General features: G+C 41.0%; 1 protein-coding gene across 1 annotated transcript in view; it reads right to left on the bottom strand.

The window, feature by feature from the left end:
- The window catches only part of jph3 (junctophilin 3), a 65,357-nt gene that overhangs the window by 33,951 nt on the left and 17,689 nt on the right, over nucleotides 1-13,717 (bottom strand). The window contains exons 2-3 of the mRNA XM_012862950.3: nucleotides 7,481-7,967; nucleotides 3,190-3,555 (exon numbers count right to left, since the gene is read on the bottom strand). Of these exons, the coding sequence (XP_012718404.2) occupies nucleotides 3,190-3,555; nucleotides 7,481-7,967 (853 nt within the window). The remainder of the gene's footprint in view (nucleotides 1-3,189; nucleotides 3,556-7,480; nucleotides 7,968-13,717) is intronic.

Genomic DNA, 13,717 nt, shown 5'->3' with positions numbered 1-13,717 from the left:
TTTTGTCATCGGGATCTACGCAGATGTGTGCATTCAGGCCTGGTTCTGCGATGTACTCCAGATCTCAAAAGGCAGTAGAGAGAAGAATGTTATCATTTGCAGTAGGTGTAGATGATCCAGACAGATACTTGATATAATGAAACAAAGGAACATGCAGAAAGGATGTCTGGTCTTTGGTTCTGAAAAGCCTTTTCTAACCGCTTAAGAAAATCATAATCTGGATGGAGATTAAATTAGTAACTTTTCCCAGATTCAATGTTGATTTTGTGCTTTAATACCAGCAAGGGTAACAGCCAGTGTTGTAGTCAAGTCACTATGCCTCAAGTCTGAGTCCAGGTTCGAGTCTCCAGTGTTCAAGTCCGAGTCAAGTCCAAGTCATTAAAAAAAAATTTGAGTCAAGTCCGAGTCGAGTCACTATTGATCAAGTTGAGTCCAAGTTCCGCACTAAAGTAAGCATAGCCTAAATGTTTTTAAACTAATAAAAAAAATCCACACTCCACCACATTGCACTAATAATTTAGATATTAAAATCATACACCAAATAATATTCTAATGACATATTAAAATTATAGCCTCATGATATAAAAAAAAGTTGAGTCTTTTTCTCAATTTCCGAGTCAGAATGATCTGAATGTAGGAGTCCGAGTCCAAGTTCGAGTCATCAGTGCTCAAGTCCAAGTCAAGTCACGAGTCTCTAAATTTAGCTAATGACTCGGACTCGAGTACTACAACACTGGTAACAGCTGACATTTTCAGAACTGATTGTGACAATTTATCACTGATTAGGGGTTCTGTGAGCTTCCCATTGGGGTTTCTGTGCAAAAGCAACGAAAGCTGTGGATGAATTCACACCAACAGACCAGTCTGTGTGGTTCTGTTACTTTAAAGCAATGTCTCTGACAAAGCTGGCTGTGGTATCACCCCCTGGTTCCTTGCAACAACAAGGTCTGAGATCCAAATGGTTCATTAGGATACAATTGATGCCACCGGACTTGAATGTAAATGTGGATCCGTGTCTTCTGGTCCTGGGGCAGTTCATTAATTCCTGCTTTACCTCCTGAGTTGAGAAACTAAAATTTGTGCTGCCTAGTATCTCTCTCTGAAGCTCTTAGCGGCTGTGAAGCAGGTCAGGGCACAACCATTAACATCCTAACCCTGAGTGTGCTCAGTGTTTTAGTTAAATGAGAAGTTATAATGAGAACGGGCTTCTGTTTCCAGCTTCGTCTGATCCGGACGGCCTCGCTTCGATTGCTGCCCTAACCTCCTTAACCCGTCATTTCATCTTAACCCGAATCCTGTTCTTAATCTGTCAGCCATTTAAAATATGATGTGAAACGGAGCCGTACAAAGACCTTCTGCTGAGAGGTTCAGGTGCACTGAGCAATGGTGTCGGAGTCCAGGAAGCTCCAGGTCTGTTTCTTCTCAACAAGGAAGCTGCAGATTGCCGTTGCCACCTGTGCAGAGCTTGCTTAGCGCTGCCAGCAAGTTGGTGTGGATGCATCACCCGCAATGATCCTACTTCTGTTGCTTACTTAAACGTTACAACAGTTAGGATATGAACATTTCTGCATGATCACTCTCCATGGCTCCGTATGTGTCTGTGTTTCTATTTTTAGAGATTTGTGACAATTATCTTTATTAGCAGGGGTGTAACGGCAAACAAATGCCAGTTTAGAGAGAACCTTTTCCAAGCAAACTCACATTTTTTCTATAAAATGAGTTGCAAAATGAATAGAAAACACAGTCAAGACAACAATCTGAGGAAATGCCCTGCTTCCTGAAGCCTAAGTTGGAAAGGCTTGATGGACACTTCTTACTCACCGTACATTCAAGCTGCTTCCACAACAGCTCATTAGGGTTGAAGTCTAGACTGAATGTCTGATTAATTTAACGTTATTTTAATTGAATAAAAGGACATTTCTTGCATACATGGTTCCCTCAATAAACTGTGGCTCCCCATGACACTCATGCTGCCCAAACCATGACACTCCCACCACCATGTGTGGCTTTAGGCAAGACACACTTGTCTTTGTGCTCATCATCTGGTGGCAGCCACACTCTCATGACTCCGCCCCTTTAAGTTTATCTCGGTCTCATCTGACCACAGGACACAGGTTCCAGTGATCCATGTCCTTATTCTGCTTTTCTTCAGACACCCGAGGGGCTGAATGTCTTTTTTATTGGAGAGTTGCAGACGGAAGAAGTACGAATGTGCTATAATGTGATTATATATTATTTATTTTTATTAATCAGGTACAACCAATGATTAACAACATTAACTGAAAATGGTCGACTCGTCCTGTCCTTTCAGAAGGACGAAGTCTCCGACACATTCCTGCATACATGCAGTATTTTGGGCTGGTTGAAAGCTAGAGGCGGGTGTATTTGGACTTATCAGTACCGGTGATTTAAGTCAATTAAGTCAAGATTGGAGCGAGCTATGTACTTTACTGCTGATGAAAACGGCTTACACAAAGCTTTGGTTCGCTTCAAATTTCTTTCCCCTTTTTCACTGCAGCTACATGAGAAAGTTTATGTTCCCAAAGTCTAGACTTTAGTTTTAGTTGGGAGTCCTCTCTGTTTTTTTTTTTTTTTAAATTGTGCAACAGAACGCTGCGTTGTACACTTAGCTCGGCCCACAAACATCCGGCACGTGCCCAGATTTGAAACAGTACAAAACCGATGCAAATATATCAGATATTCTCTACAGAAATTTGTGCACCATTACCATTATTTTTTTATTTAATTCAATAAATAAAACTAATTTCGGCTTTAATGTATTAATGACAAAATCTTCATAAATAGATTCATCTAAGTTTTATTATTAGATATAAGACTTTAAGTATATTGTATCATGAAAAGATAAGAAAATTTGTTATTTTCCCTCTTGAGTCATATTATTTCAGTTAGGTTCAAACGGAAGAATTAGTGGAAAACATGCATTCAGTGCATGACTAAATCTGCTTTAGTGAAATGAAAGTTAGAAGTATTTCAGCAGGGTTGTGGCATTCCCCTAATGAGAACGATTAGACTTGAACAGCTTTAAAACACAAGAGGAGGATTCCCTTTATATTATTTGAAAATAAAGATCTTTAAACTGGAATGAATTTCATGAGGATCTGATGGAATCGTCAGCTCTTCATCCAGACACTCATCTTCAGCCCTGAAACAAGCGGTCTGAGCTCCTACCTGGACAGAGCGATCTCGGACTTCTGCCGGGCGATGTCCGCCGCCTTCTGGGCGCCCTCCACGGCCCGGTCCACCTTCTCCCGGATCTTGCTGGCTCGCAGGGGGATCAGGTTCTTCCGTTTGCCGCTCACCAGGATGTTCTGCTTGTACTTCCCTTCCTCCTTGGTGCCATCAGGGAACGTTGTGCAGCCGTAGCCGTGCCGCTTGTTGCTCAGCCACTCCCCCTCGTACTGCAGCCCGTCGGACCGCCGGCTCACACCGAACCCGGTCCGCTTGTCGTTCTTCCACTCCCCGCAGTAGGTCTCTGTGGCCGTGGCGTCCACATCGTCGTCCGCGACGGCCAGCTCTGCGTCTGCATCTCCGAGGCTGGAAAGGCAAAGGTCAGACTGGTTTAAAAACTTCCAAAAAGAATAACAATATTTGTGACAGCTGACAACCTTTAGTTCAGGCAGCAGATGTCGTTAAAGCTGTCATTGGAACAAAACGATCCCAGAGGTTATAAACTAAAACTTTAACATCACTGCAGCCTTATGGGAAAATAAGATTAAATGATAGCTGATAAAATGCTAACAAGATTGAATAATCTTTGATTCATATCTGCTGTGAGGTTAAAAGTCAAAATAAATTGGAAACCAGTTCTTTAGATATTCGGCATTAAATTTAAATTTTCTTTCTCACTGCTGGACAATAAATCAGACTAAGCTGGTCCTGGTTTGGATCACATACGATTACAACATCATTATTTTTGTTTACTAAATGACAGATAACTGATGCAGATTTTTTTTTATTACTTTTATTTCAATTCTTAAGGACATACGTTTCCTCAGAATTTAGTAGAATTGTCTTATCACTTCTTTCCTCATGATGCTATTTATTTTTTGGTGAAGTGCACCAGTCCCTCCGGCTGCAATATACCCAAAATAACATGATGCAGCCACCTTTGGACTTCAGTTTGTGTTCTAAGGCTTGGTTCCTCTTTTTATCTCCAAATGCAAATCCAAATTTTCTTCATAGATAAAGGTATTTGACCCCCAGTCCATTTGGAAACTGTCATCTGACTTTTTATGTCGCTTTTGCTGTATTGGCTTCATCTTCACTGAGTGACCTTTCAGTACATGTCGATAAACCTGTGTTTCTGAGGATAACAATACTCTGGACCTGTTGTTGGTGTTTATATTTGCAAATAATAGACAAACCAGAAGAACTTGGCACCTTCAGGTATCTGGAAATTGTACCCACAAATGAACCAGACTTGTGAAGAAAAACTGTCGTCTTCCTGATCCTTTGATTTTTATTACCCATGATGCAAAAGAACGAAGCAATGGGAATTAACCTATCAGATATATCCAAGCTCATAACATTATTTTCTGAGCTTTGCCAAATAATTTGAAGGCAGAATCTTACACTGCAAAAACAGAACTTAAAATAAGTAAAATATTCTTAAAATGTGTGTATTTGTCCTTGATTTGAGCAGGTAAATAAGATGATTTGCCAATGGAACAAGATTTTTGACCTTAAAATAGGAACAACTCATCTCCATCATCTTATTTCAAGTGCAGGGTGTCTAATTATCTTATATTAGGGGTCAAAATACTCATTCCATTGGCAAATAATCTTATTTATGTGCTCAAATCAAGGACAAATACACTAATTTAAGAACATTTTACTTATTTTTAGATCAGTTTTTGCAGTGTAGTGGATGGAAAGCACTGAATCTAAAGAAAGCAATAAATAATTCTCAAAAACAAATCTGTCCTCAATTTTGCATTTCACGCAGAAATATTTTTGGTTTAAACAGTAATTGTGGGAATCCTTGAACCTTTACTTAATTTTACTTTTTTATTAATATTACTTTCATGTTTTGGTGTTGCTCAGGACCCAAATCCAGTGACAAGGACAGCAGGTGGAAAGTAAAACCAGGCTTTAAATAAAAAAGCAAAAACAGAAGAAATGTGTAATGGAGGAAACACTTTTTTCCACAGCACTGTGTGTCAAAGTCATTTCAACTCAGTTCACTTTCTTCATATTGCGCCGATTCACCACACACATCATCTCAAAGTCAGTTCTATTGAATCATCCAGACAAGTTGGTCAAAAAGTTTCTAAGGAAACCCAGCAGGTTGCATCCATTCCTCCTGGATGAGCGTAGAGCCACAATGTCGTCTGCATTGTGTCGTTGACTTTAAAGCAATCCCTCATACAGAGCATGGATGTAGCGACAGTGGAGAGGAAATCTCCCCTTTAACAGAGAGAAACCTCAAGCAGAACCAGAACCAGGCTCATTGTGAACAGTCAGCTGCCAGGTTTACAGACAGTATAAGCAAAGAAGAATAGTTGCGCTTCAATATTGTAAAATGCTGAAGGGGAAGAGTAAATTTTCTCTTTTAGGAAAAGGGGAAAAAAATGGAGTATCAAACGTAGGGCTGCAAATCGCAGGGAGTTGATTAATATCTTCACAGGCCAGATGTTTGTTCAGTCGTTTACCAGTGAGTAAGCCGACTTGGAACAGCAACCTTGATGACAGATTCATCAATTTGAGTCTAAACAGGCTGATTTAAATTTTAGTAAACAGGCAAAGCCCAAGGTTGTTCAAAGCGTTTGATCAAAATTCTAATCTGGACTGGATACTAATTTGTTTTGCAGCTTAAGTGGAGCAGGTGCTCATTGTTTCTTAGAAAGTCTGTCCTCCACATGAAGGGCAGCTCCTTCAAACTGCGTCATCTCGTCATCTGAGGACCAGCAGCCATTAGCGAAAGCGTCCCAAAGTCATTCAGCCGAAGCTGCACGTGTCAAGCTTTAGTTCCTGGGAAGAATAGATATTTGCCTAACTGATAAAAGCCAATTATGTGAGCTGATTCAGAGCAGATGACCGGACCTTTCAGGGCCCTTTGTGTTTTGCTCTTTAACTTTTCTCAGGTTGTCGGTGATGAATCTTTTTTATAAAACACAAAGGAGGACATGAATACATGATTTTGTTCTCCTACACAATAACATGGATTATACCGACACCCGGCCAAACAACCCTCCTCTTGGTGGAGTGCATTAAATTCAGTTGGTTTACTGGAACAGAGCCAACATTTAAAGTTTAGTCCATACATTCTCAGCAGCGGTGTTTTCAGAGCCATTCAACAAACTAGTGCCATTTTGTTTAAAACACTCGTTTTCTCCTGAAGCCATGTGGCTCACTTATGTGGTCGGCTCCAACCTTCAGTAAAGACTTTGTAGCCGGAGCGTTTGCCTTTGGTTAGATCACTATCGGTGCGTTTTAGTGGGAAACCGGCTTCACCATGATGTTTCCAGTTCCCATCATGCTTGGTGGTTCTTTGGTTGTTCCTGAACATCAAAACCCAGGGGTGTCCAAACTTTTAGCAAAAAAAGTCCCAAGTTAGAAGTACTTGGGGGCCAATTTCCTTTTTATTAAAAAAAAAATATTTTATTGAATAGTTTTTTATCCTTTTCTCTTTACCTGCTCAACAGTATATTAAACATGCAAAAGTTTAATTAAACAAAGAAAAAAACAACTCATTTGTGTGGGTCCAAAAGAAAGGTCCCAGATGTTGGGCCTTGCAAAAGATAAATTAACATTTTCCGAACTTTTTGGGTCAAATATTTTCTCTTTTACTGTTTTACAGCAGGGGTCAGCCACCTGGCTCTTTGGACCTTCCAAAATGGCCCGTAATAGTTTTGGTGAAAAGTGATTTAAATAATAACTAAGTTTTTAATTATAGATATAATAACAGCATTTTCTGAATGTTCACAACAGAATGACTCTAAATATAGCAGTATTAAAGTTTTAGATGCAATTTTCTTGTCATTACGTTTGAAACCGTGCACTTCTTCTTATGCGTAATTATCCACAAAAACATCCAATAGAAAAATAAATCATCCATCCTCTGCTTTGCACAATTGTTAGGTTCTGCTTTATTTCAAACGTAAAACAGAAATAAAATGTTGGTTCTTAAAAAATGAAATTTCTGAGTAAAAGGCACTCCAATCAGCAACTAAAAATAAATCCTTTTTAGACTGCCAAGACGTACTACGTCCGTTTGCAGCGAGTATTAAAAGGTTTATGTGGATGTTGGAGCCTTTATAGCTGAGCCTGCAAATTACAGTTTCTGCACAACTTCTTGCTTTAAAAATGCAGAAAGGATTCAACTTTGAGAACGCTAAAATAAACGATTATAGCCTTGAATTGTATGGATTGTATGGATGTAACCCTGGGACCAAAACATTAGCATCAATTAACAATTAATTTATCGCTTTTAAATGTTGGCTTCCTGCAGCGCGGTTACCTGATGGTAGAGTTGATGTCAGATGCAGCCGAGGAGACGGTGCTCATCCCAGCCTCGCTCCTGAAGGAGCTCTGTTTGGACCGCTGTGACGCCAGCGAACTCCTGGACTCGGACTTCCTCAGCTTGAGACCAGACAGGATGGACCTCCGAAACAGGCCTCCTTTCCTCTTCCCCTTCAGCAGCTCAGCCTCGCTGTGCGCCATGAGGACGAAGCCTCCGCGGGACACGGCGGGGCTGCTGCCGCTGCTGCCCGTGCTGCACATGGAGACGCTGGTGGTCAGAGTTCCCGGAACCGTGGGCGGACCGGGAACCAGCGCCCCCGTTCGGTCCAGCAGAGCGGTTCCATTGCTGTGCTCTGAACCAGAGCGGAGAGAGTTTATGGAGGTGCGTAGCGGTGATCGGATGACGGCCGCCATGCCGTAGGGAACACTCTGCCGGACTCCGTAGCCATGGCGCATCCCGCCGACCCACTGGCCCTGAAAGGTTCCTGGAGAGGAAAACAGACCAAAGCAAACATGGATCAGGCCCGAGATACAGCATCACTACATGAAAAAATAAAATAATAATTATTATAATAAGGGCTGCACAGTGGAGCAGTGGGTAACGCTGTTGCCATGCAGAAGAAGGTCCTGGATTCTGCATGGAGTTTGCATGTTCTCCCTGTGCATGTGTGGCTTCCTCCCACAGTCCAAAAACATGACTGTTAGGTCTGGCCTCTCTAAATTCTCCTTAGGTGTGAGTGTGTGTGAGAATGGTTGTTTCTCCTGTTTTCTCTGTGTTGCCCTGCGATAGACTGGTGACCCGTCCAGGGTGTACCCCGCCTCCCGCGCATTGACAGCTGCACCAGCACCCATCAGGACCTCACAAGGGATAGACGTGTTAGAAAATGGATGGATGGATAATAATTCATCCATTTTCTAACACACTTATCCCTTTTTTTGGGTCAGGAGGGCTGTTGGTGCAGCTGTCAATAGGTGAGAGGCGGGTTACACCCTGGACAGGTCATCAGTCTATTGCAGGGCAATAATAATAACAATAATAACAATAATAATAATAATAATAATAATAATAATAATAATAATAATGATAATAATGTTAGTGGGCTGTTTGGCTTCACACTGGAGCTGCTGCTACACAGTTTCCTGTGTTCCTTGTCGACAACTTTCCATTAAATCACATAAAATTAAAATTAACTGAACTTTGAGGTTACGACATGATGACAGTGTGTCATGTTGCAACCTCATGTGGATGTGAGTGTCTGTGGATGGTTGTTTGCATCGGCCTCTGATGGGCGACCTGTCCAGGCTGAAGCTCACTCCAGGCCCCAGCCCCACATGACCGCGGAGCGATTAAGCAGGAATGGAAATGGTTGGATGGGTTGTTAAGAACCGAGAAGTATTTAAAATGTACAAAGCAAAACTTTTCTCACTTTTTATCTCGTTTACCCGGGCTGTTTCAGGCTTAGTCAGACTTTTCTAGAGAAAGTCTTAATGATCCACTTTCCGCATTTTCCTCATTAGATCAACATTTCTAAGTTATCTGGGCCTGTTTGACTTTATTTTCTGTGTTATATGTTGCTGGAATTTACAGATTCAGGCATTTCTGTTGTTGTCAACATGACATACAGTTGAAGCCAGATTCAAGAATAGCTCTAAAAGTTTAAATATTGTGGAAAAAGTCCAACAGTCTTTGTCACACATTTCAGAAAGTGAAAATCAGATTCATTGCACAATGAAATATCTCAAGCCTTTTGAATTTAGCTGTAAAACAAGTTCTGTTAAACGCCTTGGGTCTCATTTAACCTTTAGCTACTTCTGGTGTCTTTCACATGCACCCCGCTGCATTCACTCCTTTTTTCATGTATATCATGGTTTTACATAGGCAACGTAAAATCAGATATCATTAAACAAAACCAGAGTTACTAGTACAACGAAAAAGTTAAAACTGAAACCAATTTTATGCATGTTTCAATGGCTTAAAGATGGAAGAAAATAGCAAAACCAAAGATCCTAAAATCAAATCTAACAGAAATTAGCAGAATATACTAAGCAATTTTGTGGTCAATAAATGCAAATAAATAATATTAATTATGTGTAATTGGCCATTATTGTCAGATTTATTTGTAAAGTTTAGAAATGAGTACAGTAGACCACCCTCCCGTTGTCACAGCCCCTTCATTCACACCATCCCTGCTGGATAACAATCCTTGCATCTCCATGTTACTGGAAAGTAGGCCATCCGTGTGTGTTTCCATCTTTCTCTCTCTCTCACGAACTCTCCAGCGGAAGTGTGTTCCAACCGGAGAGCAAGTGATCCATCCCGCCTGCCAGGCCCCTCTGATGTAACAGCGCTCTGATTCATGCTGGAGCGAACGCACTCACTCCAGCACGACTACATGACCATAAAAGGACCGCAGCCACGTTCTCCGGCTGCATCACAAAACACACACCAATGGTTCCCTAGTGGGTTCCGGTGTCAGGGAAAACAGGAAGTGGTGAATGAAGCCAACGTTCTGAGCCAATCTCACGCTGAGCTACGCTCCCATGCAGCACGCATTGGAGTTTTTAAAAGCGGGAAAAGGCGCTAACTCCAAACCTGGCCCTGCCATCGGAATAAAATGCTCCATCTTATCCCCATACCTGCACACACACACACACACATTGGTATGTACATCACTGTGTGGACCTTCCATTGACTTCCATTTCATTTCTATTGCTTTCTATTAGGGGTGGGTAAAATAATTGAAAAAATCTATGCATCACAATAATTCCACTCCCAAATTCATAATCTATTTGGGAGCTCATCTGAATCAAATCACCTCCTGACCCCTGGGGGGCGCTGTGTATTCGATTACAGTTGTATGTACCCTAGTACGGAGACCGATTTAGATCGCACAACAACAGTCATGGCGAGCAGCATCAGAAAGCCATCTCTGTCAACTTTTAAGTCCGATTTTTGGGCTCATTTTGGATTCCTGTGTAAATCCGGAACTCAGGAAATCGACAACAGCGAGGTAGTTTGTAAGCTGTGCCAGACAGAATTAAAGTACTGCGGTAACGCAACAAATCTGCGCAACCACTTAATCAGACATCAAGAAGACGCTCTACAACAACCCATGGTTAAACCTGTTGACTCCAAACAGACGCAAATCGACAAATCATTCACTTAAAAACTGGCACCAAGCTCTGCCCGCACACAGAAAATTACAAAATCTGTTGCCGTGTTAATTTTCCAGGACGGTGTTGTTGAAAACTAGGGTTTCATGAATATATGAAAGACACTCAAACCACGCTACGCAACACCAACACATGGCAGCAGTCACCATGCCGACACTCTACACGTGTTCGATTGGTAGGAATGTTCACATACACTAAACAAATGCATTATTAGAGCACATTTTTATTTATATTATCTTTATATTAACACTTCCAAGAGATAAGCAGTCCTTAAGTTTACTTTATATGCACTTTATATTGTATTCTTTATACAGAACATTTTCCTGATATTGTTTTACGCACATTGTTCAAAGTAGTTCTTGATAATGCGCCAGTTGTAATGTTTATTTGCTCAGAAATGTGAGGTCACATTCAAATGTTTACATAGGCATGAAAATAAATATTTACAAAATCTCAACAGGAACTTAAATCATTTTTGTCTTTCTACTTTTTACTAAATGAAAATCAAAGCCTTTAAATCGGTATCGAATCAAATCGCAACTACAACTAAAGTCAGGTCACACCTTAGCCCTGAACTTAAGCTTTAGCCCAATTTGCATTGTGTGGACCTTGGAAAATGTCCTCACAATACCAATTGTCCACACCATGTTGGTCTACTGTCAAGTTTGGGGTCCTCACAATGACATACATACACGCACACAGACACACACACACACACACACACACACACACACACACAGTCTGTGTCTGAGACAGATGGGCAACACATCTGGCCAGGCCTTTGTAATCATGTCAGCACACAGCTGTACAGCCATATGAGAGACAGATCAAAGAACACACACACACACACACACACACACACACACACACACAAATGCACAACATACGTGTGCAACAGCTTAATGAGATTTTATGAAATGGTTGCTTTAATGCTGGAGCAGAGCACAGAGACAGAGGGGAGAACTACAAGAAGAAGAAGGAGGAGGAGAAAGAGGAGGAGAAGGAGGAAGAGGACAGGACAGAAGTTGTGTGCTGACTGTGAGGCGGGGGGGGGGGGGGGGGGGTTACGGTAGCAAAGAGGCTGTTGACATGTTTTGTTAAAAACAATTAGACAAAGATGAACAAAAGAACCAATTGCATTATATGCTGCTTTCATATAAAGATCTGCCAATTTGTGTGTGTTTGTAATCAATATCAAATTAAATTATATAAGTTCACTGCATTAACCGCTTTGGACCCTGTATAAAAACTAAAATATGCAAACATATTCACAGCTCATCCTCATGGTGAGATCAACAGGCGGATGCAGCGTCCGGATTCAAACACGGTGGAAAATCCGGAGTCAAAAGTTGAAGAATCACGTTTTTCAGCATAATGCGAGAGGAGATTTTATCTCCGTATCAGAATGTTCCAGAGAGAGAAAAGGCTTGTCAGAAGAATAGAGACAAAAAAAAGATATGTTTCAGATTCACTTCATTATCACAATAAGAGTCTTTATAAGCAGCTAAATCCACAAATCGGACCTCTGCTCAGAGCTGCAAGAGAACGAGGTGTAAAATTATTTTAATTGCAGTAAAGAACGGGTTATTTAAAGGGGCTTTCCCGCTGGTTTCTGCATCAGATGTGCAGATAAGTAAGGAGAGGTTTTATGTGTTTGTATTCTTGGAAAAGACATGCAAGGATTACAGGGGGAGGGGGGGGGGTCTGAGCTATGGGTTGATATCAAATCCACAACTCTGCACATACAACTATAAACATAGAAAAGGAGTAAATCTTCCTTTGGTAAAGCAAATGTTTGGCATAACTACTGCAGCCTGAAGCCGGACACGATAACGAGGAGCTATTTATATTTTAAAAAGCTACAGACATTTCACCAGGAGTCATAAACTGTTGAGTTTAGCTTAGCATGACATGAAATGAGACAAAACTAGACTTCACTTGGGAGGTCCAATCCAAACTGACCTGATTTCGACATTGATGTTCATATAGACCTTATTTAGAGCTATATGTATCTTTATTTTAGGCCTGTATGAACCTTGTGCCCAGTGGTGCTGCTGGAGGATTGCTTATGTCAGCAATGTTTGGTATGTTAGCAACAACGGCTGCACCGCAGTTAGTATTGAGAAGCATTATTGTTACCCATTTTTTATCATTTTTGTCTCCTACCATATTCCGACGCACAAACATGTCGTTCCAACAATTTGACATTTCTGAAGATGCCCGCTTGTAGTGCAGTTTGCTGCTGCACCTTTAATCAGATTAGATTGATCCAGTGGCTTCAGCTGGTGCTTCTAAAATGCATTCAGAGTCAACGGGGCCGAGTCTACGATCAGGGGATTGTTTTCTTTAGACAAAGAATCACTGCGGGTGTGACAGAAAAATCTAAATTTAAAGCAACCAGCTGGAGGCGTACTCTTTCCACTTCATAAATAAAAGCCCAGGGAGGAAACTACTTGTCCCGGCCTCTGAAGATGATTAACAGCACTGCTGAGGGCAGATCTGGTTGGACTTTAGGTTTCACAAACAATGACTAATGTAGTTCCTCCTTTTATGACTGGTAATAATTCATTAGTACACGACATCCTGCCGGCCCTTCAATTCATAACAGCATTCTCAAACTACATAGAAAATTACAACTTACAAGTATTCAAATACACAACTAATGTGCTCTCAGCAATTTAAAAACATAGAAAATGATGAATAAATAAGCTATGTTAGGTAACAAGTGGTCTGAAAGATGAAAAGACTGGTAAGTTATCCCATTTAAACTTTAAAGGTTCATATTCCCACCTGTTTTATCTTTATTTGCTCTGTAAGAGACCGTTAATCTACAGAAAAGACGGAGTTCAAAGCATCAAGCTCTGGGAATAAGGTGGATATTATTTAATTTTACTAAAAATTCAGAATAATCTAAATGTTTTCATCTTTCAATGTTTGAAAAAGACACTGCATTGGCTGCTGCGGTTTCCTGTCTGTCTGTGTCAGGTGACCTGCTCTACAGGCTGGGCTCAGGTATTCACAGGTGTGCAGAGATGCAGTTAAAAGACCAACACAGAAAGGG

This window comes from Fundulus heteroclitus, chromosome 2 (genome assembly GCF_011125445.2).
Source record: "Fundulus heteroclitus isolate FHET01 chromosome 2, MU-UCD_Fhet_4.1, whole genome shotgun sequence".
Classification (NCBI taxonomy): domain Eukaryota; kingdom Metazoa; phylum Chordata; class Actinopteri; order Cyprinodontiformes; family Fundulidae; genus Fundulus; species Fundulus heteroclitus.
The sequence above is the reverse complement of the archived record's forward strand: the minus strand, read 5'-3'. Positions and strand labels throughout refer to the sequence as shown.